At 42.5% G+C, this 27,718-nt stretch overlaps 1 protein-coding gene across 1 annotated transcript in view; it reads right to left on the bottom strand.

Annotated features, from left to right (window-relative positions):
- Nucleotides 1–12,053: 12,053 nt before the first annotated feature.
- The window catches only part of LOC106566924 (transmembrane protein 26), a 35,657-nt gene continuing 19,992 nt past the window's right edge, over nucleotides 12,054–27,718 (bottom strand). Inside the window, exon 5 of the mRNA XM_014135528.2 lies at nucleotides 12,054–12,176. Within this exon, the coding sequence (XP_013991003.1) occupies nucleotides 12,054–12,176 (123 nt within the window). The remainder of the gene's footprint in view (nucleotides 12,177–27,718) is intronic.

The following is a 27,718-nucleotide window of genomic DNA, read 5'->3' as shown; positions in this document are numbered from 1 at the left end:
AAGGGGAAGGGGTCTGAATACTTTCCGAATGCACTGTATATGGCTGGTGTGTGAGAGTGAGGGGTCAATAGTGACTTCAATGAACTGACAGGCTTAGCTGAGCAAAATGCTCATCGGTTTATTGACACTGGTTCTGAAGAAAAGACTGAGGAATGTATAGAGGGGTGGGGTACCTCAAGGTAAAAGTGTCTGAGTATAGTATATCGAATGGGCACACTGTAATCGGTTTTGATTAACTGAGCTGGCCAGACAATGACACAAGTGGTAGAAAAGTGACCGATACAAGCATCCCAGTTGATGAAGACATGGTCCATACTCATTATTGACGTATGCATACTACACAATGAATAGGAGGACGGGTTGTTAAACTGGGCTATTTTTCTGGATTTCTGTCAGCTGACTCCAATCTAGTAATGGCACTTGATAGGAAGTGTTAAAACTAGTGAGCTGTGCGACATCTATATGAACATGGTATAAAAGCGTCTACGAAGGAAATAATAATGATGGTTTTCAATATGCTGATGAATGAGAGTAAAATGTAAAAGAAAATGTGCCAGTTTCTCTGTTTCGTCTTAAAGGAATTGTTCGAGATTTTGGCAATAAGGCCCTTTATCTACTACTCCAAAGTCAGAGGATATTGTGGATACTATTTTTATGTCTCTGTGTCTAGTTTGAAGGAAGTTAGAGGTAGTTTCGCAAGCCAATGCTAACTAGTGTTAGCACAATGACTGCTATTAGATACCCATAGACTTCCAGTCATTGTGCTAAAAATGGTATCAAATAGTTCATCTGACTCTGGGGAAGAAGATAAAGGGCCTCATTCCCATAATCCCGAAGTATCCCTTTAAATAAGTTGATTTGATTTGGATCTCTTTTAGTCCCAATTTGGACTAATCTTCCAAGAGTCCTTAAACATTAAAATACAATTTATAATACAAACACATTTTCACATATAACATACTATTTCAAACATACATAATCACCCAATAAATACTCAATCTAAAAAAAAATATTGATTCTTCATCTACTATAGTCCCACAACATTTCTATGTATTATATTTAAATTGTTTTAAAATAATGTTTAAATTTATATATTGAAAGGTTTCTGGTTTGCTCAGTTAATTTATTCCATTTCTTTATTGCTCTAAATTGAAATGTTCTTGCTTCATCTTACTTTCTTGGAAGAGAAAATGACTACTGAGCAACTCATGTAATGTCTCGATAGAACATTGGACTGTTTGAGATATTATAAATATTGAGTTATCAAATTGGTTTTGCTACCGGTGATGAAACATTTATTTTTCTGTTTTGATAAGATAAGAGAAAAAACATTATGTTCAGGAAGTGAAGGAACATTATCAATTAATCAGATACAATCAAATTTCACCAAGCACATTTGCCCCTAAGAAATATTTTTGAAACAAAACTTGCATCTCCAGTCACTTTTACATCCCTACATTTCAGCAAAATGATCTTTCATTTCAAGAATAAGACGCAAAGTATTACCACTGAATCCTTACATTTCCACAGCAAATAACACCAACAGCATCCTCGCCATACACTTAATCTCATTTGTCAACTATCAATTGTATGTGGTGTGCAGGAATTTTTTAGCTTTTGCTTTACATAATTACATTATGTAGGACACAGGCAGCCAGAAGCAATTTTTCTCTCTGGAACACTTGAGAGAGTGAATGGAGCAGATCTATTTAAAGAAGTGGGTTAATGGTGAGGGGAAGAAGCTTGATTCAGATAATAAACACATTTTTTACACATTAGGATGTTGGTTATTTCGCCATGATGCCCCCAGAGTCTCTGTTTAGTAGATTGCTGGAGCATCCCTACTATGAGGCATACAGTACATCAACATAAAGGGCCTTTCCACTTCACAGAAATGTCTCAATGTAATAATATGAATGCATAGAGTATATGCGTATCTTTCTATATAATGAAAGGGTGCAGGGAAACTTCTGTTGCTTGTAGAAGTTTTTTTTGCCCATAAGGTTACAATTGTGTTTTTCCTCGGTGCTCAGTCCAATTTGTAAAATTTTTCCAGTTCTGACTCTGATCTTGGGATATCAATAACTGTTTTGCACAAAGATTCACCATCAAAGAGCTATTCTAAAGTTCGACAAAAAATGTTAAACTTCAAGCTAATTTGCCTAACCAAACCCAGCAACCATCAAAGCCATTAACACTAGTCTCAATAGTGCTGCAAGAAAGTTTGGAATATACTCATCAAAACAAACCGTACAGTCTGAAACAAAAATAAACTGTGCTGCATATTGACATTCAACCATGCTTTCTCGCTCTGGTGCAATAATATTATTTTAAATTGTCCCTGAAACCTAGATACTGCTTTTGATTGAATGCAGCCTACTTTTACACACCTCTCAAAGCACTTCCATGCAAGTATTTACTGTAGGAGCTGATTTCCATTTCTATTGGCAGATAAGAGAAAATCTCAAATAAACCAAAATGACAAGCTAACGGTTGTGCAGACTCAAGTGCTCTTTGTACCGATTTCTTAGCATGACATGAAAGTGGTTGAATACGGTTTACTTTTAACCAGTTGAGGTACTGCTGCACAGGTTAAGGCAAATTAGTATATGCTCCCAAATTATAATTGATAGATTCACTTTGAAGTACCTTGGCACAGGTATGTGGCACAAAAGAAATCCTTTGAAGACAGATTCTCCAACATTCCCCCTGTGTGAGCTTGCCAGAAATGGAAGGCAGAAAAAGGAAGGAACTGTGAGAGGTAATGATACAGTAGTTCCAAGTTTTCCAAGACGTACATGTAGATACAGGATACACATGGTATACACCTTCCAACAAAATGCTTACTTGCAGGTTCCTTCTCGACAATGCAACAACAATAAGAAATAATAAAAGATAAGAACAGGAACATAAACTAAATGGCTCAGTAGAATAGAATAAACATTTTAGCATACTGTAAGTATAATAGAGGAAGGCACAATTTATAGTCCAATATTTACTTGTGTTTTTGGTTAGGGTTTATTGAGGGGCAAGGGTTTAAATTGTGCAGTATTTAAATCAAATCAAATTGTATTGGTCACATACACATATTTAGCAGATGTTATTGAGGCTGTAGCGAAATGTTTGTGTTCCTAGCTCCAACAGTGCAGTAGTATCTAACAATTCACAACAATACACACAAATCTCAAAGTAAAATAATGGAATTAAGAAATATATAAATATTAGGACGAGCAATGTCGGAGTAGAATACATTATATACAGTCCCATAGAAAAGTATTCAGACCCCTTTACTTTTTCCACATTTTGTTAGGTTACAGCCTTATTCTAAAATTGGAAATATCATATGTACATACGTATTTACATACGTTTTCAGACCCTTTACTCAGTACTTTGCTGAAGCACCTTTGGCAGTGATTACAGCCTCGAGTCTTCTTGGGTATGACGCTACAAGCTTGGCACACCTGTATTTGGGGAGTTTTTCCCATTCTTCTCTGCAAATTCTCTCAAGCTCTGTCAGGTTGGATGCAGAGCGTTGCTGGACAGCTATTTTCAGGTCTCTTCAGAGATGTTCTATCGGGTTCAAGTCCGGGCTCTGGCTGGGCCACTCAAGGACATTCAGAGACATGTCCCGAAGCCACACCTGCATTGTCTTGGCTGTGTGCTTAGGGTCGCTGTCCTGTTGGATGGTGACCCTTCGCCCCAGTCTGAGGTCCTGAGCGCTCTGGAGCAGGTTTTCATCAAGGATCTCTCTGTACTTTGCTCCGTTCACCTTTGCCTCAATCCCGACTAGTGCCCCAGTCCCTGCCACTGAAAAACTTCCCCAGAGCATGATGCTGCCACCACCATGCTTCACTGTAGGGATGGTGCCAGGTTTCCTCCAGACGTGACGTTTGGCATTCAGGCCAAAGAGTTCCATTTTCATTTCATCAGACCAGAGAATCTTGTTTCTCATGGTCTGAGAGTCTTTAGGTGCCTTTTGGTAAACTCCAAGTGGGCTGTCATGTGCCTTTTACTGAGGAGTATCTTCAGTCCGGCCACTTTAACATAAAGGCCTGATTGGTGGAGTGCTGCAGAGATGATTGTCCTTCTGGAAGGTTCTCTCATCTCCACATATTTCACCTTTATTTAAGTTCGCATTTACAACTGCGACCTGGCCAAGATAAAGCAAAGCAGTGCGACAAAAACAACAACACAGAGTTACACATGGGATAAAGAAACGTACAGTCAATAACACAATAGAAAAAGTCTATGTACAGTGTGTGCAAATGTAGTAAGATTAGGGAGGTAAGGCAATAAATAGGCCATAGAGGCGAAATAATTGCAATTTAGCATTAACACTGGAGTGATAGATGTGCAGATGATGATGTGCAAGTAGAGATACTGGGGAGCAAAAGAGCAACAACAACAAAAAATAACAATATGGGGATGAGGAAGTTGGGTGTGCTATTTACAGATGGGCTGTGTGATCGGTAAGCTGCTCTGACAGCTGATGCTTAACGTTAGAGAGGGAGATAATAGTCTCCAGCTTCAGTGATTTTTGCAATTTGTTCCAGTCATTGGCAGCAAGGAACTGGAAGGGAAGGCGACCAAAGGAGGTGTTGGCTTTGGGGATCACCAGTGAAATATACTTGCCCGAGCGCATGCTACTGGTTGGTTTGTTGCTATGGTGACCAGTGAGCTGAGATAAGGCGGGGCTTTACCTAGCAAAGACGTATAGATGACCTGGAGCCAGTGGATTTGGTGACGAATATGTAGCGAGGGCCAGCCAACGAGAGCATACAGGTCGCAGTGGTGGGTAGTATATGGGGCTTTGGTGACAAAACGGATGGCTCCGTGATAGACTACATCCAATTTCCTGAGTAGAATGTTGGAGGCAATTTTGTAAATGACATCGCCAAAGTCAAGGATCGGAAGGATAGTCAGTTTTACGAGGGTATGTTTGGCAGCATGAGTTAAGGAGGCTTGTTGCAAAATAGGAAGCCGATTCTAGATTTAATTTTGGATTGGATATGCTTAATTTGAGTCTGGAAGGAGAGTTTACAGTCTAACCAGACACCTAGGTATTTGTAGTTGTCCACATATTCTAAGTCAGAACCGTCCAGAGTAGTGATGCTGGTCGGGTGGGCGGGTGCGGGCAGCGATCAGTTGAAGAGCAAGCATTTAATGTTACTAGCATTTAAAGCAGTTGGAAGCCACGGAAGGAGTGTTGTATGGCATTGAAGCTCGTTTGAAGGTTTGTTAACACAGTGTCCAAAGAAGGGCCAGATGTATACAGAATGGTGTTGTCTGCGTAAAGGTGGATCAGAGAATCACCAGCAGCAAGAGTGACATCATTGAAATATACAGAGAAAAGAGTCAGCCCGAGAATTGAACCCTGTGGCACCCCCATAGTGACTGCCAGAGGTCCGGACAACAGGCCCTCCGATTTGACACACTGAACTATCTGAGAAGTAGTTGGTGAACCAGCCGAGGCAGTCATTTGAGAAACCAAGGCTATTGAGTCTGCCGATTACAATGCAGTGATTGACAGAGTCGAAACCTTGGCCAGGTTGATGAAGACGGCTGCACAGTACTGTCTTTTATCGATGGCGGTTATGATATCGTTTAGGACCTTGAGCATGGCTGAGGTGCACCCATGACCAGCTCGGAAACCAGATTGCATAGTGGAGAAGGTACAGTGGGATTCAAAATGGTCGTTGATCTATTTGTTAACTTGGCTTTCGAAGATTTTAGAAAGGCAGGGCAGGATGGATATAGGTCTATAACAGTTTGGGTTTAGAGTGTCTCAACCTTTGAAGAGGGGGATGACCGTGGCAGCTTTCCAATCTTTGGGGATCTCAGATGATACGAACAAGAGGTTGAGCAGGCTAGTAATAGGTGTTGCAACAATTTCGTCTGATAATTTTAGAAAGAGAGGGTCCAGATTGTCTAGCCCAGCTGATTTGTAGGGATCCAGATTTTGCAGCTCTTTCATAACATCAGCTGTCTGGATTTGGGTGAAGAAGAAGCAGGGGGGGCTTGGGCAAGTTTCTGCGGGGGGTGCAGAGCTGTTGGCCGAGGTAGGGGTAGCCAGGTGGAAAGCATGGCCAGCTGTAGAAAAAGGCTTATTGAAATTATCTAATTAGCGCTACAGGATGCAAATTTCTGTTTGAAAAAGCTAGCCTTAGCTTTCCTAACTGACTGTGTATATTGGTTCCTGACTTCTCTGAAAAGTTGCATATCGCAGGGGCTATTCGATGCTAATGCAGTACGCCACAGGATGTTTTTGTGCTGGTCAAGGGCAGTCAAGTCTGGGGTGAACCAAGGGCTATATCTGTTCTTAGTTGAAAGGGACATGCTTATTTAAGATGGTGAGGAAAGCACTTTTAAAGAGCAACCAGGCATCCTCTACTGACGGGATGGGGTCAATATCCTTCCAGGATACCCGGGCCAGGTTGATTAGAAAGGCCTGCTCGCTGAAGTGTTTAAGGGAGCGTTTGACAGTGATGAGGGGTGGCCGTTTGACCTATGAGGGTGCCGATGGTTACGGATTTAGGGTTGTACCTAGTAGGTTCCTTGATCATTTTTGTGAGATTCAGGGCATCTAGCTTAGATTGTAGGACGACTGGGGTGTTAAGCATATCCCAGTTTAGGTCACCTAACAGTACGAGCTTTGAAGATAGATGGGGGGGCAATCAATTCACATATGGTGTCCAGGGCACAGCTGGGGGCTGAGGGGGGGTCTATAACAAGCGGCAACAGTGAGAGACTTATTTCTGAAAAGGTGGATTTTTAAAAGTAGAAGCTCGAATTGTTTGGGCACAGACCTGGATAGTATGACAGAACTCTGCAGGCTATCTCTGCAGTAGATTGCAACTCCGCCCCCTTTGGCAGTTCTATCTTGTCGGAAAATGTTGTAGTTCGGGATGGAAATTTCAGAATTTTTGGTGGCCTTCCTAAGCCAGGATTCAGACATGGCTAGAGCATCAGGGTTGGCGGAGTCTGCTAAAGCAGTGAATAAAACAAACTTAGGGAGGAGGCTTCTGATGTTAACATGCATGAAACCAAGGCTTTCACGGTTACAGAAGTAAACAAATGAGAGCACCTTGGAAATAGGTGTGGTGCTGGGGGCAAAAGGGCCTGGGTTAACCTCTACATCACCAGAGGAACAGAGGAGGATAAGGACAAGGGTACGGCTAAAGGCTATAAGAACTGGTCGTCTGGTGCGTTGGGGACAGAGAATAAAAGGAGCAGATTTCTGGGCGTGATAGAATAGATTCAGGGCATAATGTACACACAAGGGTATTTTAGGATGTGAGTACAGTAGAGTAATCCTAGGCATTGCATGATGATGAGAGTGGTTGTGTCTCTGGAGACACCAGTTCAGCCAGGTGAGGTCTCCGCATGTGTGGAGGGTAGTGAAAAAAAACAATAATAACTAACCTAAACAGCAGTAGACACGGCATATTGACATTAGGGAGAGGCATGAGTAGCCGGATGATCATAGGGTCCAATGAGCCGCAATAGGTGAGTCTTGGGGCTGTTTGGTAGTTGCTACTACGCTAGGCGAGCTGGATACACGGCGACTCAGAAAGCTAACAGGCCATGGCCAGCAGATGGATCTTTGGCGACATCGCAATGGAAAAGCCTGTTGAAACCACCTCGGATGATTACGTCGACAGACCAGTCGTGATGGATCGGCGGGGCTCCGTGTCGACAATAATGAGTCCAGGCCTATTGGCAAAAGAGGTATTGTAGCCCAAGAATTAGCTGGTGGACCTCTTCGGCTAGCCAGGAGATGGACCTAGCTCGAGGCTAGCTCAAGGCTACCTGGTGCTTGCTTTGCAACAGAGACGTTAGCCAGGAGTAGCCACTCGGATTGCAGCTAGCTAGCTGCGATGATCCGATGTAAAGGTCCAGAGTTTATAGGTCGGAATCCGGAGATGTGGTAGAGAAAAAGCAGTCCGATATGCTCTGGGTTCATATCGCGCTGCGCAGACTGGCAGGTATTGACCGAGCTGAGGCTGGCTGGTTACCGAGTTAACGGTGAAGACCGCTAGCAGTGGCTGACTGACTACGAGCTAGTAGCTAGTTAGCTGGCTAGCTTCTGATGGGGGTTCCGGTTCTAAAGATCTAAAGTATAAAAATAGCAGATCTGTACTACATTGGGTGTAGTGGGTTGCAGGAGAGTATATTCAGTCCGTAGATGGAAAGTGAGATTAAAATATATACGAAATATGTATGAGGAAAGCGATTATTTACACGGGACAAGACGGGACAAGACAGAACACATGTCCGACTACTACGCCTTCTCCCCGGACTGCTCAGTTTGACCGGGCGGACTGCTCAGTTTGGCCGGGCAGCCAGCTCTAAGAAGAGTCTTAGTGGTTCCAAACTTCTTCCAATTAAGAAGGATGGAGGCCATTGTGTTCTTGGGGATCTTCAGTGCTGCAGACAGTTTTTGGTACCCTTCCCCAGATCTGTGCCTTGACACAATCCTGTCTCGGAGCTCAACGGACAATTCCTTCAACCTCATGGCTTGGTTTTTGCTCTGACATGCACTGTCAACTGTGGGACCTTATATAGACAGGTGTGTGCCTTTCCAAATCATGTCCAATCAATTGAATTTACCACAGGTGGACTCCAATCAAGCTGTAGAAACATCTCAAGGATTCTCACCTGAGCTCAATTTCGAGTCTCATAGCAAAGGGTCTGAATACTTATGTAAATAAGGTATTTTATTTTTTTATTTTTAATACATTTGCAAAAATGTCTAAGAAACTGTTTTTGCCTTGTCATTATGAGGTATTTTGTGTAGATTGAAAAAAACAATTTAATCCATTTCAAAATAAGGCTGCAACCTAATAAAATGTGGAAAAACTCAAGGGGTCTGAATACTTTCCGATGGCACTGTACATATGAAATTAATAAAACAGTATGTAAACATTATTAAAGTGACCAGTGATTCCCATGTCTATGTACATAGGTCGGCAGCCTCTAAGGTGCAGGGTTGAGTAATCGGGTGGTAGCTGTCTAGTGACAGTGACTAAGTTCAGGGCAGGGTACTGGGTGGAGGCCAGCTAATGATGGCTATTTAACAGTCTGATGGCCTTGAGATAGAAGCTGTTTTTCAGTCTCTCGGTCCCAGCTTTGATGCACCTGTACTGACCTCGCCTTCACCGGGGTGAACAGGCTGTGGCTCAAGTGGTTGATGTCCTTGATGATATTTTTGGCCTTCCTGTGACATCGGGTGTTGTAGGTGTCCTGAAGAACAGGCAGTGTGCCCCCAGTGATGCGTTGGGCACCTTCCAGGGGGCCCTGCTGTTGTGGGCGGTGCAGTTGCCATACCAGGTGGCAATACAGCCCGATAGGATGCTCTCAATGGTGCATCTGTAAATGTTTGTTAGGGTCTTGGGGCCAAGCCAAATTTCTTCAGTCTCCTGAGGTTGAAGAGTTGCTGTTGCGCCTTCTTCACCACACTGTCTGTGTGGTTGGACCATTTCAGATTATCAGTGATATGTATGCCGAGGAACTTGAAACTTTTCATCTTCTCCACTGCAGTCTCATCGATGTGGATGGGGGCGTGCTCCCTCTGGTGTCTCCTGAAGTCCACGATCAGCTCCTTCGTTTTGTTGACGTTGAGCAATATGTATGCAGTATGCCATGCAGAAGGGTCCATCCCCTCTTAAGCCCTCAGCTGATCCTGGTTCAGCTTCCATCTGTCACTGTCAGCACTGGCCCAGGGGAATCCAATATGGACACTAACCCCAGGGACAGTCAATGCACTTTGCTCAAGCACTTTGAGTTGCATCATGGCCCCGTTTGTTGTACATTTCTGTCCACACATTTTAGTACAGTTTAGAAGTGTACATGCATATATTCATAGGGATATTTAGATGAGAATATAGTTGTATAGCAGGGCCATGATCTAATGAAATACTTGTGTTTGACTACACATGCACATATTTCCTTGTAGGAGGTGATAACTGACATAATGCTTTATCAATAACAGGATCATTTTTGCTGATCTTTTGTTTTGAACAAATAATAGTTTTTTTCTGCTCACGCCTTAGGGATAGAGGGAGAAGAGAAGATGGAAAAGGAGGGAAACATTAATACAAATGCAGAACAAACTGATAAAGCAATATCATTGGGGGTGTTTGTTTTGGCTCACTTAGATGTTCAATCAATAGTCACCACGGAAGGAAAGGAAAAAGGAGTTCATCAAGATTAACAGTAGCAGTCCAGTTAATTGAATCTGTTTTTAACAGAAGAAAATAGGAAAAACCACTGCTGAACTATCAGTAACAAGCAGCTATAGAATTGAATGTATAGAGTATAATGTAATGTGTACACAGTGCATAAGTCTTCACACAGGGAGTTTTGTCATTCATTTGATGTAAAGGCATCAAACTTCAGACACAAACATGATGTTACAGGTAATTCCATGACAAAGTGAGTGATTGGACCAAGAGTTTTGGCGGGTTTCAAGACAGCATTACGGTGCCACACAAGGTACCGTGCAGGAAACTGGGTTAGTTATGGTTGATTATACAATTTATTATTATCCCACTGGGCACAGACGTCATTTCAACGTCTTGTTTTGATTTACATTTGATTGAGTTGTCAAATAACTTTAATTCAATGTGAAATCAACAGCAAAATATTCACCATGTCATTGGATTTAGGATAAACATTGGATGAAAAGAATACAAAATTCCCTTACATTGATGACTTTTTGCAAATCCAATCTATTTTCCACGTTGATTCAACGCCATCACATGAATTGTTTTTGTGGAAATTACGTGGAAACAATGTTGATTCAGCCAGATTTTTCCAGTGGGATGTAATGCTGTGCGTTATTCATGTTACACCTTTAAAATGAAAAGGCATCCTAGACCTCTACTGTCACTGAGGAAATGGCATATAATGAAGCGATGAACACCACTTCAGAAACATCATACATTTAGAGGTGATTGCCACGTGTAGGGCAGCTTTTGAGGCCCGGTTTGGAGAGGCAGGATTTGTTGAGCGAGGAGAGACATCAATGTTTGATGAGAGATTTGTTTCCAACATGCTTTTCACATCACCTAGTTTCTTGTCGCTCCAGTGAGCTCGTCTGCTCCCTTGGTATCCGATCCACTGAAACGTGTGGAAGTCGGCCACTGGTTTTATAACCACATTCATCATTGTCCTTTCCTCCTGTCGAAGTATACTCTTCTCTGCCCACTTTTAGGAGGAGCTGGTGGTTCCTCTTGTCAATGAGTGCATTTGAGACGAGGCCACGGGCATGTCCCCATTCTATTGAATGACTTCCTTTCCTCGTCTCCTTTCCTTCATCTCCACCAATGTGAATGGAAGTGATTTGTTGTCACAATATTGTAAATCATCCTTTCCTCGATTTAAAATCCTCAAAAGATCAGTGCTAATGAAGGAAAGGGAAGTTAAGGAAGTAATCTTATATGCTGACCAGACCGGACGCGTCGCGTGTGCGAGCGTTGCAAAATAAATGTACACATACATGTTATTCAATCATTGCACCCACACTGCTCGCGCGCGTCAGCGAGCGTCTGCGTAGCCAGGTGCTAAAACAGAACTTGTGGACTTATGGACTTGTGACGCATGACGCACTGCAAGTCCTTCCTCTTCCATCTCCTCATTGGTTTTAGGAGCATATACCAATGTGGGTGATTGAAAGATGAACTTGAGGTCCACACTCCAGTCAGCTGTGGTAATATACCTAAAAGTATATTAAAGTCATATAAAGTCCAAAGAAGAAGAAGAAGCCTGATGGAAGGAGGAGGGATGACTAGAAACGAATTCGGTTTACCGTTTTATCTGTGGATTAATTGTAGGAGTAGAGGACCTTTCAGGTAAAATAACAACCCAATGTTTAGATCCCAGGACAAATTAGCTAGCAACAGCAAGCTAGCTAGCTAAATTGCCATAAATGTTCAATGCTTTTCGACCTGCGTGTCCTGATCGTGTCTGGTGTGGGGGGTGATAGTGCACGCAGACGCACGCGTGCATGCTATCTGGTCAGAATGTTAGACTACTAGGAAAAACACTCATCCTCAGGGAGTTTCCTGTAAGTCCTTACACTCTCGTGGACATCTCTTTCCTGGAACCCTTTTCCCAGAGGAGTTGTACGTTCCACAGACTCTGGAAGAGATAGCTGTGTCTCCATGCAGACAGCCCTGGAGGAGAGGGGGAGGGGGAAAGAGAGTAAAGACCAGAGTTCAATGGCAATGGCTCTGACAGGCCTGAGAGTGCAGCACACTGATAACACTTTTCTCTTCCTCTCTCTTTCTTTCTTTTTGACTCTCTCTCACTATCTCATTCTGTCTTGTTCTTTTTCCCTCTCGCTCTCTCTCTCTCTCCTTTTCTTTCTCTGTCGGAGCAGAACCAGAGACACCCCGCGTGGGACAACCCAAAGTGGATCTGTTGTCGCTCCTACAACGCAAAGAGTGAAGTGAATCCCAGAACCACGACAAGACAGCTTTTCTCTCGCAAGACACACCGAGATAGGAGACAGAGGGATGTGTCTGCTGCTGGAGCTCTGACTGCCATCGTCCTGACTGACACCTCATTTATTCTGCCTATTAAGGGGAGGTGGCTCCTGGGGAACGGGGAGCGAGAGCCGGTCTGATATGGATCCAATGTGACATGGCTGCCTCATTCCTCACTCTGCAGTGTTGTTAGAGGCTGCCAGTCCCCCAGCTTTGTGAACCGCCCAGAGATGATCTTGAAATGAAGGGGAATTAAGTCAATCAAAAGTTACCGCTGCGTTCTAGTTGGACAGAGTTCCTTATTCAAGAAATTCGCTCTGCCCTTCTTTTGTTGTGGGTGCTAAGCTCCTTTAAACTGGGTCAAATAGTGGGCTAAATTAAGCAAATTTATTGGGACGTCAAGTTTGCAAAGGCAGGGTAGTCAAAATGTTAAAACGCTTGCTATCTAGAGTGAAATGTACTTCACGGCCCAGTTTCAATTATGATAAGGCTCTGTGGCGCATTTTATCAGTCCCAGTCAGTTAGAGCCAATTATATGCATGTCCAATGACTGATTTGATACACAAAACCAACAGGTTAATATTGATGTATGATGGAATCCACCAACCCTATAGCAACAACACTTCACTAACATTTTTGCATGATTACTTTGCAAATCATTGTCTCAAGAGAATGCACTTATCACATTGTCCAATCAACCAGACCATTTAAATGCACACCTGGGAGAATCCATGCTAAGTAAAGAGAGCTTGATTTGATTTACAAAACAAAACCAATCACATCCACACCAGTCACAAACATTAATTCATATGCTGGCTAATAGTATGGAGAGAAAGTCACCCTTCAGAAGAGTGACTTTCAAAACGAGTAATAAAGAAAGAGTACAAAAAGTTCAAAACATGAATACAAACAAATACAGTACAACATGCCTGAAAAAAGAGAGGATAATGTAGTGAAATGACATGGGAGGCTTATAGTAACGTAGTTCCTTTGTGGATGAAAATGGGAAGTCTCAATATTGCCATTATATTGGAAAACTCAACCCGGATATGAAGCACACAGACTGTCTCCTACAACCAAGTAACTGTTACCAATTAGAGAGAAACTTATCACTGGGCAAAGACTGGTTGAATCATCTTTGTTTCCATGTCATTTCAACCCAAAATATTTATGTGATGAAGTAATCAACGTAAGGGCATTTAGTCTTTTTTTCACCCAACTTGACGCATACACTGCTGTAGAACTACCTGCTGTAGAGCTAAACAGCTGCTATGAAACATCCACACACACACACACACACACACACACACACACACACACACACACACACACACACACACACACACACACACACACACACACACACACACACTGGACTACACACACAGGGCAGGCTCTCTCTCTCTCGCTCTCTCGTAGGAGGGAGAAAAGGTCCGACTGCAGTCCCAATCGCTCACTCAGGGGTCCCACCTTGTAGCTGATGAAATCCGGAAGTCCCCGGCGTCTACGTCCCCGAGAGGATCCGACATTACCCGAGTCCCTCAAAGAGCCTCCGGAGACTGCCGATTCACCTCTTCCCGAGCCGATGCAGCTCGGCAGGGCTAGGATGTCTAGCCGAAAACGTACGCAGGCTTGAGACCCAGAGCTGTCTGTATTACAGTATTGCCGGTCATTTTGTGTCTACCTGTCCCTTCAAGAGAGCTAGCTCAATTGTTGGAGTGAGTACACTGGTGGGTCTGAAAGCTAATTGTTCTTCTTCCTTTACTCGCCCCCCTCTCCATGCCACCAGGCTGTGGGGCGACCAGTCCAAGCCTCCAGGTACTCATCGACTCAGGGGCCGATGTGAGTCTCATGGACGTTAACCTGGCATCCGAGCTGGGCATCCCCACGCAACACCCTCCATTCCCATTGGTGTTAGAGCGCTGGACGTGCGCTCTATAGGCTGGGTCACCCACCAGACCACCCCTGTCAAACTACGAGTGTTGGGGAACCACAGTGAGACTATCCAATTCCTGCTGGTTGAGTCTCCAGCGACACAATCCCTCCATTGACTGGGCTACTGGTGCCATCGTGGGCTGGAGCCCGTCCTACCACACTCATTGCCTGAAGTCAGCTCTGCCTGCCCCGGGACATCTTCCTGGGGCTTGGAAATTGCCCTGGACCTCTCCGCCAGCTCCACAGAGTACCAGGACCTCCGGGAGGGGTTCAGTAAGGCCCGGGCCACTTCACTTCCGCAGCACCGACCGGTATCCAAGAAGGTTAAGCCTGAGGCACTGGCACGTAGCTATAGGGCTGCGGCTACACCCCCGGAAGCCGAGACCTGTCACCCCCGCTCCAAGATCATCTGCTGTTCATCCTCTGTTGCCTCATACCCTCTGTATTTTTCCTACCTTTAGTCAAAACCATGTCTGACTGCCCCTTTTCTTCTGTTTCTAGGGCCATACCTCTCCCCGTGTCATCGATGGCCAGCCAGTATACACAGTGAGACCTCCTGAGGGTTCAACCACAGGGTAGGGGTTTCCAGTATCTGGTTGACTGGGAGGGTTATGGCACAGAGGAGAGGTGCTGGGTTCCCGCTAAAGATATCTTGGACCCGGCCCTCATCGCCGACTTTCACCGTCTGCACCCCAGTCTCCCAGGTATCCGTCCAGGTGGAGTCCCTAGAGGGGTGGTACTGTCACGCCCTGATCTGTTTCAGCTGTCCTTGTGCTTGTCTCCAACCCCCTCCAGGCGTCGCCCATCTTCCGAATTATCCCTGTGTATTTATACCTGTTTTCTCTGTCTGTTTGTTGCCAGTTCGTCTTGTTTGTTCAAGCTTACCAGCGTTTTTCCTTTCAGCTCCTATCTTTTCCCAGCCTCTCTTTCTCGTCCTTCTTGTTTTTGACCTTTGCCTGTCCTGATCCTGTACCCACCCACCTGACCTCTCTGCCTGTCCCTGAGCCTGCCTGCCATCCTGTACCTTTGCTCCACCTCAGGATTACTGTACTCTGCCTGTCTCTGACCATGAGTCTGCCTGCAGTCCTGTATCGTTGCCTTACCCTGGATTATCGACCCCTGCCTGCCTTGACCTGTCTTTGCCTGCCCGTTGTTACAATAAACATTGTTACTTTGACAGTCTGCATCTGGGTCTTACCTTGATTTCTGATAGCGCAGAATACAACAGGTGTAGATCTTACAGTAAAATGCTTACTTACAAGCCCTTAAGTTACGGCTAGACATTCCGCTAGCCGACAACATCCGGTGAAATTGCAGAGCAAAATTCAAATTAAATTATTAGAAATATTTAACTTTCATAAAATCACAAGTGCAATACACCAAAATAAAGCTTAACTTCTTGTTAATCCAGCCACCATGTCAGATTTCAAAAAGGCTTTACGGCGAAAGCAAACCATGCAATTATCTGAGGACAGCACCCCATCATACAAACACATGAAAATCATATTTCAACCAAGCAGGTGTGACACAAAAGTCAGAAATAACGATATAATTCATGCCTTACCTTTGAAGATCTTCTTCTGTTGGCACTCCAATATGTCCCAGAAAAATCACAAATGGTCCTTTTGTTCGATAAACTCCTTCTTTATATCCCCAAAAATGTAAATTTATTTGGAGCATTTGATACAGAAAAACACCGGTTCCAACTCGCCCAACATCACTACAAATTATCTAATAAGTTACTTGTAAACTTGGTCCAAACATTTCAAACAACTTTCCTAATCCAACTTTAGGTATCCTAAAACGTAAATAATCGATAAAATTTAAGACGGAATATACTGTGTTCAATAGCGGATCAAATCAAAGTGGAGCGAGTTACAGGTCGTGCGCACCAAACAAGAGTCCACTTGACTTGACACTCATACTGAATAGCCGTACTTCTTCATTTCTCAAAGGAAAACCATCAACCAATTTCTAAAGACTGTTGACATCTAGTGGAAGCCATAGGAACTGCAACCAGGTGCCTCATAAATCTAGTTTCCCATAGAAAACCAATAGAAAACACAGTGAACCCTTAGGGTTTTGCCTGCCAAATAAGACATTATTTTACAGTTTTAGAAACTTTAGAGTGTTTCCGATCCAAATCGAACAATTATATGCGTATCCTAGGTTCTGGGCCTGAGTAGCAGGCCGTTTACTTTGGGAACGCTTTTCATCCGGACGTGAAAATATTGCCCTATTGGTTTTAAGAAAATACCCCAAAAAGATAAGAGCTAAGAATAAAAAATAATTAAAGAGCAGCAGTAAATAACAATAGCGGGGCTATATACAGGGGGTACCGGTGTCGAGGTAATTGAAGTAATACGTACATGTAGTTAGAGTTATTAAAGTCACAATGCATAGATAATAACCTAGAGTAGCAGCAGGATAGAAGGGGGCAGTGCAAATAGTCTGGGTAGCCATTTGATTAGCTGTTCAGGAGTCTTATGGCTTCGGGGTAGAAGCTGTTTAGAAGCCTCTTGGACCTAGACTTGGCGCTCCGGTACTGCTGGCTGGAGTCTTCAACAATTTTTAGGGCTTTCCCCTGACACCGCCTGGTATAGAGGTCCTGGATGGCAGGAAGCTTGGCCCGTTAATGTACTGGGCCGTACGCATTACCCTCTGTAGTGCCTTGCGGTCAGAGGCCGAGCAGTTGCCATACCAGGCAGTGATGCAACCCGTCAGAATGCTCTCGATGGTGCAGCTTTAAAACCTTTTGAGGACCTGAGGACCCATGCCAAATCTTTTCAGTCTCCTGAGGGGGAATAGGTTTTGTCGTGCCCTCTTCACGACTGTCTTGGTGTGCTTGGACCATGCTAGTTTGTTGGTGTTGTGGACACCAAGGAACTTGAAGCTCTCATCCTGCTCCACTACAGCCCCGTCGATGAGAATGGGGACATGCTCAGTCCTCCTTTTCCTGTAGTCCACAATCATTTCCTTTGAGGGAGAGGTTGTTGTCATGCACCCCACGGTCAGGTCTCTGACCTCCTCCATATAGGCTGTCTCATCGTTGTTGGTGATCAGGCCTACCACTGTTGTGTCATCAGCTAACTTAATGATGGTGTTGGAGTCGTGCCTGGCCGTGCAGTCATGAGTGAACAGGGAGTACAAGAGGGGACTGAGCACGCAACCCTGAAGGTTGAGAAATTGAGGATCAGCGTGGCGGATGTATTGTTACCTACCTTTAACACCTGGGGGCGGCCCGTCAGCTAGTTCAGGATCCAGTTGCAGAGGGAGGTGTTTAGTCCCAGGGTCCTAAGCTTAGTGATGAGCTTTGAGGGCACTATGGAACACTGAGCTGTAGTCAATGAATAGCATTCTCACATAGGTGTTCCTTTTGTCCACTGTTCAAAAGTTTGGGTTCACTTAGAAATGTCCTTGTTTTTTAAAGAAAAGCTACTTTTTTTCCATTAAAATAACATCAAATTGATCAGAAATACAGTGTAGACATTGTTAATGTTGTAAATGACTATTGTAGCTAGAAACGTCAGATTTTTAATGGGCTTACAGAGGCCCATTATCAGCAACCATCACTCCTGTGTTCCAATGGCACATTGTGTTAGCTAATCCAAGTTTATCACTTTGAAATACTAATTGATCATTAGAAAACACTTCTGCAGTTATGTTAGCACAGCTGAAAACTGCTGATTAAAGAAGCAACAAAAGTGGCCTTCTTTAGACTATCTGGAGTATCTGGAGCATCAGCATTTGTGGGTTTGATTACAGGCTCAAAATGGCCAGAACGTTCTTCTAAAACTTGTCAGTCTATTCTTGTTCTAAGAAATGAAGGCTATTCCATGCGAGAAATTGCCAGGAAACTGAAGATCTTGTACAACGCTGTGTACTACTCCCTTCACAAAACAGCGCAAACTGGCTCTAACCAGAATATAAAGAGGAGTGGGAGGCCCCGGTGCACAACTGAGCAACAGGACAAGTACATTAGAGTGTCTAGTTTGAGAAACAGTCCTCAACTGGCAGCTTCATTAAATAGTACCTGCAAAACACGTCTCAACGACAACAATGAAGAGGCGACTCCGGGATGCTGGCCTTCTGTAGTTTAGCATCTGCTTCATCTGACCACTCTTTTATTGACCGAGTCACTAGTGCTTCCTCCTTTAACTTTTGCTTGTAAGGAGGAATCAGGAGGATAGAGATATGGTCGGATTTGCCAAATGGAGGGTGAGGGAGAGCCTTGTACGCGTCTCTGTGTGTGGATTAAAGGTGGTCTAGAATGTTTTTTCCTCTGGTTGCACATTTAACATGCTGATAGAAATTAGGTAAAACTGATTTAAGTTTCTCTGTATTAAAGTCCCAGGCCACTAGGAGCTCCACCTCTGGATGAATGTTTTCCTGTTTGCTTATAGGAATACAGCTCATTAAGTGCCAGCCTCGGTCTGTAGTGGTATGTAGACAGCTATGAAAAGTACAGATAAACTCTCTAGGTAGATAGTTATCATGAGATACTCAAGCAGGCAAAACCTTGAGACTTCCTTAGATATCGTGCACCAGCTATTGTTTATAAATATGCATAGGCCCCTGCCCCGTGTCTTACAAGAGGCTGCTGTTCTGTCCTGCCGATAGAGTGTATAACCCGCCAGTTGTATGTTCTTAATGTTGTCGTTCAGCCACTACTCTGTGAAATATTAGATATTACAGCTTTTAATGTCCTGTTGGTAGGATATACGTGCTTTCAGTTCGTCCCATTTATTTTCCAGTGATTGAACGTTAGCGAGCAGGATGGAAGGCAAGGGCAGATTTGCCACTTGTCCTGATCCTCACAAGGCACCCTGATCTCTTTCCGCGAAACCATTTCCTTTTCCAGCGAAGCACAGAGATCTGGGCCTGGTCGGGTGTCTGTAGTAGTATATCCCTCCCATCCGACTCATTGAAGAAGAACTCTTCGTCCAGTTTGAGGTGAGTAATCTCAGTTCTGATGTCCAGAAGCTCTTTTCGGTCATAAGAGATGGTAGCAGCAACATTATGTACAAAACAAGTTACGAACAACGCAAAAAAACAAACAAAACAGCATGGTTGGTTGAGAGCCGATAAAAAGGCAGACCTCCCCTCCGGCGCCATGTTAAAATGAACAGGGAGTTTATGGGAGTTTATCATATTTGGATTTGTTTTCTTTATGGGTCTGTGTAATCTGAGGGAAATATGTGTCTCTATGGTCATACATTTTGCAGGAGGTTAGGAAGTGCAGCTCAGTCTCCACCTCATTTTGTGGGCAGTGTACACATAGCCTGTCTTCTCTTGAAAGCCAGGTCTGCCTTCGGCGTCCTTTCTCAATAGCAAGGCTATGATTACTGAGTCTATACATAGTCAAATATTTCTTTCATTTTGGGTCAGTCACAGTGGTCAGGTATTCTGCCACTGTGTACTCTCTGTTATGAGGCCAAATAGCAATCTAGTTTTCTCAGTTTTTTTGTAAATTCTTTCCAATGTGTCAAGTAATTATCTTTTTGTTTTCTCATGATTTGTTTGGGTCTAACTGGGTTGCTGTCCTGGGGCTCTGTGGGGTCTGTTTGGGTTTGTGAACAGAGCCCCAAGGACCAGCTTGCTTAGGTGGCTCTTCTCCATGTTAATTTCTCTGTAGGTGATGTGTTTGTTATGGAAGGTTTAAGGAATCGTTTCCTTTTAGGTGGTTGTAGAATTTATCGTCTATTTTCTGGATTTTGATAATTAGCGGGTATCGGCCTAATTCTGCTCTTGGTGTTTTACGTTGTACATTGAGGATATTTTTGAATAATTCTGCATGCATAGTCTTAATTTGGTGTTTATCCCATTTAGTGAATTCTTGGTTGGTGAGCGGACCCCAGACCTCACAACCATAAAGGGCAATGGGTTCTATAACTGATTCAAGTATTTTTAGCCAGATCCTAATTGGTATGTCAAATTTTATGTTCCTTTTGATAGCATAGAAGCCCCTTCTTGCCTTGTCTCTCAGATTGTTTTCTGCTTTGTGGAAGTTACCTATAGTGCTGATGTTTTGTCCGAGGAATGTACAGTTTTTTTGTGTGCTCTAGGGCAACGGTGACTAGATGGAATTTGTATTCGTGGTCCTGGCAACTGGACCTTTTTTGGAAAACCATATTTTTTGGCTTACTGAGATTGACTGTCAGGGTCCAGGGCTGACATAATCTGTGCAGAAGATCTAGGTGCTGCTGTAGGTACTCCTTGGTTGGGGACAGAAGCGCCAGATCATCAGCATACAGTAGACATTTGACTTCAGATTCTAGTAGGGTGAGGCCGGGTGCTGCAGACTGTTCTAGTGCCCTCGCCAATTCGTTGATATATATGTTGAGGAGGGTGGGGCTTAAGCTGCATCCCTGTCTCACCCCCCGGCTCTGTGGAAAGAAATGTATATATATTGTGCCCGAGAGCACAATACAGAGCTCAGAAGTTCATCAGAATTGATGTTAAGTCAGCAAGTTCACAACTTCTCCCATACTCGTGATTCATCCCTTTACATTAGACTACAATCCGAAGTCACTCCCATATTATTTGGTAGCCTAGAGGTTAAGAGCAATGTGCCAGTAACCCACGAGCTGACTAGATGAAAAATCTGTTGATGTGCCCTAGAGCAAGGCACTTAACCCTAATTGCTCCTGTAATTCGCTCTGGATAAGAACATCTGCTACTAAAATGTAAACAATTTGTTGCGTCACAAATGGTACCCTATTCCTAATATAGTGCGCTACTTTTGACCAGAGGCATATAGGAAATAGGGTGCCATCTGGGTTGCAGCTATAGTCTCTCAGTGAAACTGCATTACCTATAGTGTGGTAAACACCTGACACCTCCACTGATGACTTTCATTGAGTGACGTTCAATTGAAGTCTTTTCCAGGCATGTTTCATCCTTTGAGCGCTGAAGCATGCTCAATTTGTCATCAAGAGGGTTAGAGAGTCCCTTTCAAGCATTGCAATGTTCCATTATGTTTTTTAGTGAAGTAGAGTTGAATGGATGCAGAACTGTAAAACAAAAATCGAAAAATTTAAAAACTGTATGTGCCGAAGCTGAATGCAAAACAGTGGCACGACATGCAGTGGCACTCGGAATGTATTCCATTGAAGTGATAAGCACAATGTGGCTTCATATAGGCAACTTCTAAATACCAATAGCCAGCAGATAAACTGTCTATAGCCTGTGAAGTGCAAACATGCTATTTGCTTTACAGGTTGGTTGGTGCCTGAGGTGCTTCTGTTTCTAAAGCTGGTTCATGCGATCAGTGATTTGAGAAGTGCTACAGTTAGGTGTGTTTTTTTACTATTTAAGAGTTAAAAAGCTTTCTGAGGGTTCATGGTTTGTGTTCAAATTACTTCCCCCTTTCATCCTCTCTGTGTAATTTCAATTTGGTGGGTTTCTTGCTCGCATGGTGCACAAACACACAATTTATGTATTTATTCACTTCCTCCACAGCTTGTTCAAAGCATTTCAAGCATCACCCTTTCTGACGAGTGAAGCTGAGGTATTTAATTATTAATTGTGGCATATCTAAAGGATATTTTTTTTATCACTTTTATGTTTCCAACCCTGCACTCTACTCAGAGTACAGCCTGAGTAAAAATAAGGGAAGTATTAGTTTATGTAGTTATATTTGAGCGATCAAATGACACCAGAGCTGTGACATCATATTTGGGCGTAATGGTTGCTGATCCGTGATCACAGAAACTCTTTCCGTAATAAAGCCGTATTAACATGGGAGAAAATCACTCTCTCGCTACCATACAAACCTCGACAGGATGAAATTTCCTAATCTGCTAAAGCTTTGATTGGTTTGTGTGTGACTTGTGTGTGATGTTTGTTTTACACAAGACCTGGCAAGCTCCGTTACTAGCCTTGTTTGAGAGATACCTTTCATTGCCAAATTAGAATATGCAAAGAAGACATAGTTCAAAACAAACAAGTTCCAGTGATCAAGTCATGGCAGTCATGTTCTAGTCTAGTTCACCCAGGTAACACAGAATGTTGTAATAACGTTCCTCACATGTTATTCTTTGGTCATTTGACATGATAACTTTCCCAGAATGTTCTGGGAACCAACATTTGTTAGCTGGGCAGTGTTTTTCCATTCTGGTTCTGGAGAGCCAAAAGGTACTAACACACCTACAGTCAGGTCCATAATTATTGGCACCCTTGATAAAGAGCAAAAAAGACTGTATAAAATAAATAATACAAATGCTGATCTATATTACATTTACATTTACGTAATTTAGGAGACGCTCTTATCCAGAGCGACTTACAAATCGGTGCATTCACCTTATGATATCCAGTGGAACAACCACTTTACAATAGTACATCTATATCTTTTTTTGGGGGGGGGGGGGGATGGGGGGGTTAGAAGGATTACGTTATCCTATCCCAGGTATTCCTTAAAGAGGTGGGGTTTCAGGTGTCTCCGGAAGGTGGTGATTGACTCCGCTGTCCTGGCGTTGTGAGCTTGTTCCACCATTGGGGTGCCAGAGCAGCGAACAGTTTTGACTGTTTTGTATGCTCAAAAGATTTTGGAAATTATATTAATTTATACTAATACAATTGCTCAGAGAGAGAGATTTTGTTTAACAAGTAATACAAAAATTTGAAAAAAGATTACAGTATTGTCACCCCTGCACCCTCCCATTGCAAGAATAATGACACTGAGCCTGTTTCTAAATTGTTTTATGAGATTGGAGAACACGTTGGAGACCATTCCTCTGTACAGAATGTTTCCAGATCATTGATATCCTTTGTCTGCTCTTATGGACTGCCCTCTTCAAGTTAAACCATGTTTAAAATGGGGTTCAAGCCCGCGACTGATTTTGTGGTCAATTTACAATTTACAATTTCTTTGTGGATTTTGATGAGTGCTTGAGGATAATGTCTTGTTGGAAGATCCACTTGCAGCCAAGTGTCAGCCCCCTGGCAGAGACAACCAGGTTTTTGGCTTAAATGTCCTGGTACTTTGGTAAAGTTTGTGATGCCATTGACCTTAACAATCGCCAAAGGACCAGTGGAAGCAAAATAGCCCCATAACATCAAAGATGCACCACCATATTCTACCATAGATGTGAGGTACTTTTCTGCATATGCTTCCGTTTTTCGACGCAAAACTGGTGTGTGTGGCCAAAGAGCTCTATTTTTATGTCATCTGACCATAGCACCGCCTGGAGTTTGATAAATGGCATTGGCATTTGGATTGGAAGCGGTGCTATATGTACTGTAAACATTTATGTACACCCCCCTCATAACATTTACTCAAAAATCATTTTTACCACCATCAATAACAATAACTATAGCAAACCTGTGTTTATAAACGTGGATATCGACTTTACCACTTCAGCATGGTTTTGTAGCACAGTCAATGCCACACAGGTCTAATTGGCCAGAAGGTTGAGGGTTCGCCGATCACCACTGACGAGCTCACTCTCCCTGCCTGTCTCATTACACCACTATCAGAGCCGGCTGGAGACAATGATCAGATAGGGGGAAATCAGATTTTCAACATTTTGATGCTATATTTATAATTGTATAAAATATGTGCAACAGATTTTCCACCAACACAATTCTGTGCCAATGCACAACACACAACCAATAAGCAATGCATAACTGCATACCGAATACTGACTTTGAGCACTTATCATCATGGTTTGCATTTTCAACACCACGATCAAGTGAACTATGACAATCGCGAAAAACCTTTTATTTTTTATTTTATTTTTTACTTCAGCTTTTAGTAAATACTTTATTACCATTTTTTTCTTAAAACTACATTGTTGGTTAAGGGCTTGTAAGTAACCATTTCACTGTAAGGTCTACACTTGTTGTTTTCGGCGCATGTGACAAATACAATTCGATTTGATTTGATTATGATTTGGTTTGACAATCTCCGAATATCATTAAACTTTTGGCCATTGTGCCACTTCTTTCAATTTATTTTGTGTGACAGACTGAATTCAAAATGGTTTAAATAGATGTTTTTCTTCACCCATCTACATAGATTACCCTATAAAGACAAAGTGAAACATGTTTTTAGAATTCTTTGCAAATGTATTGAAAATTAAATACAGAAATATCTCATTTATAAAAGTATTCATACCCCTGAGTTAATACTTTGTAGAAGCACCTTTGGCAGAAATTACAGCTGTGAGTCTTTCTGAGTAAATCTCTAAGAGCTTTCCACACTTGTATTTTGCAACATTTGCCCATTATTCTTTTCAAGAATTCTTCAAGCTCTGTCAAATTGGTTGTTGATCATTGCTAGACAACCATTTTCAGGTCTTGCCATAGATCTTCACGTAGATTTAAGTCAAATCTGTAACTCGGCCACTCAGGAACATTCACTGTCTTCTTGGTAAGCAAATACAATGTAGATTTGTCCTTGAGTTTTAGGTTATTGTCCTACTGAAAGGTAAATTAATCTCCCAGTGTCTGTTGGAAAGCAGACTGAACAAGGTTTTCCTCTAGGATTTTGCCTGTGCTTAGCGCCATTCTGTTTCTTTGTGATCCTGAAAATGATTACAAGCATACCCATAACATGATGCAGCCGCCACTATGCTTGAAAATATGGAGAGTGGTACTCAGTAATGTGTTCTATTGGATTTGCCTCAAACTTAACACTTTGTATTCAGGACAAAAGGTGAATTGCTTTGCCACATTTTTTAAAGTATTATTTAGTGCCTTGTTGCATAAAGGGATGTTTATTTTGGAATATTTGTATTCTGTACAGGCTTCCTTCTTTTCACTCTGTCAATTAGCTTAGTATTGTGTAGTAACTACAATATTGTTGATCCACCCTCAGTTTTCTCCAATCACAGCCATTAAACTTTGTAACCATTTTAAAGTCACCATTGGCCTCATGGTAAAATCCATGAGCGGTTTTCTTCTTCTACGGCAACTGAGTTAGGAATGACACCTGTATCTTTGTAGTGACTGGGTGTATTGATACACCATCCAAAATGTAATTAATAACTTCACCATGCTCAAAGGGATATTCAATTATTTTTACCCATCTATCAATAGCTACCCTTCTTTGGTCTTTGTGGTTGAATCTGTGTTTGAAATTCACTGCTCGACTGAGGGACCTTATAGATCATTTTACGTGTGGGGTACAGAGATGAGGTCATTCAAAAATCGTGTTAAACACTATTATTGCACACAGAGAGAGTCCATTAAACTTATTATGGGACTTGTTAAGCAAATTTTTACTCCTGAACTTATTTAGCCTTGTCATAACAACGGGGTTGAATACTTATTGACTCAAAAAATGTCAGCTTTTAATTTTTAATCGATTTGTTGAACGAGAACACAATTCCACTTAAAAAATATGGGGTAGGCCATTGAACTTTTTTTAATCAATTTTAAATTCACGCTGTAAAACAACAAAATGTGGAAAAGGTCAAGGGGTGTGAATACTTTCTGTAGGATAATTTTATTGTCCCTAAACAAAATCAATAGGGGAGCTTTTTGAGCTGCATGTCTTCAGTGTCCTTTCATGCCTTGGTAACCAAACAAACAGACTTGCTAGTTTAGCTAACCAAACCATGAGTCTTAGCTTGCTATTATGAAAATGTAATTCAACAATGCCCATAATGTTTTGAAAAGCACCTCAAACATAGAACATGTAAGAATGAACTAAAGCCGATGAATTCTAGCTTGCTGATATACTGTGCATTATAGGGAAATAATGCACACTCTAGAATGCCCTTCAATCCAATCAGAAATGAGTATTCAACAATGCCATTGTATAAGAGGTAATACAGTGAATCAGAGTGTTAGTGCTACAAGGGTTGAATAACACTGGTTTATCTTGACTTATTAAGTCAGTGCATGCTCTGGTCTAGTCTGTGGGTACGATAGTAAATGCCATGGACAACTGAATCATTGAATTAGCAATTATTACTGTACATTTTATGTTAATGAGGTTTAATTACTATATAACCATTATCACTAAATGATGAGAATCCTTATTAGTGAAACATGAATATGTTAGATGTCGTTACTCCTTTTGTTAGCCATAGTGAACCCATTGTTATGTATACAATATAATTAATGTATTTATTAATGTATTCTTAAGCCTGTCTATAGCCAATGCTCAGTGACTGCATAAAGGAGTATTACATATTTCATAACAAATGTCTGGATTTTGACCCATGTTATTCATCTTAATAACGTTGATAATCCTTTGGGCCCACGCATGTAGAACACACAACCGCTATGACTCAGCCTTGGGCACGTGTACACAGGGAGGTGTCAGCGGTGCCCTAGAGTGCCGCCAACCCAATTTATTTTTCTATTAAAAAGCTGTGCTTTCTACCTCTTATTTCACAATTATAAGACAATTAATTCTAAGTTATATTTTTCACAAATAAATATGCATATTGATTTAAATGACCATTCAACAACAAGGAAGCACAGGGCACAATTCAGGTGGTTAGGGCAAAAGTCCCAAAGTGGGCACAAGACAAGGTCTCACGAGAACTACCGTTAAAGCAGAAAACGTCATAGGTTCATCGCAAGTGATTGAGCTTTATACTGTATTTGTTTTGCATGTTAAAATTGTAAAATGGTTGGGGGTGGAAATTTGACCTTCCCAGTTCCAATCTCAATGTCTATGTACGGCCCTGCACTGGGTGAAGTTGCCACTAGACACTGATTTTGGGTCAGTTTTGTATTTTCCCCACTAATGGTTAAGGTTAGGATTAGAGGAGGGGAAGCTGATCCTAGATCTGTACCTTCGGGAAACTTCACCCCGGAACCCTCACAAATCAAATGTATTTATATAGCCCTTCGTACATCAGCTGATATCTCAAAGTGCTGTACAGTCCTCTCTTGTTCTCTTCAACATAATTTTCCTTGCCGAGGTAGGTAACCAGCATGCTGGAGGACAAGCTGACATCCTCAATCGACCACCAATAAAATGTAGCTAATTATCCTGCCAACTCGAGTGGATGATGCTGCAGTAAAAGTATGCCAGCAGGCAGAAGTTCTCAAGTTCATTTGAAGTTTGCCATCATTCTCTCCTCTCCTTCCTGGAGATGGAATGTTTAGCTATAGGGTTTCCAACTGATTATTATGCACACGGTTGCATGTTTGCCCCTTCATGATTCTTTGAGACGAGAGAGGAAATCTCAGCAAGTGATGTTTTAGCACCTGTTTTGTTTGAGGGAGTATGTGTGTGTGTGTGTGCGCGTGCTCGTGTGCCTGCGTGTGTGCATGTGTGTGCGTGCGAATCTCCGTCTGTCTCTGTCTGTCTGTGGTTGTTCATGTGAAGAAAA

This window comes from Salmo salar, chromosome ssa13, assembly GCF_905237065.1.
Source record: "Salmo salar chromosome ssa13, Ssal_v3.1, whole genome shotgun sequence".
Classification (NCBI taxonomy): domain Eukaryota; kingdom Metazoa; phylum Chordata; class Actinopteri; order Salmoniformes; family Salmonidae; genus Salmo; species Salmo salar.
This window is presented reverse-complemented; position numbering and strand designations above follow the sequence as displayed.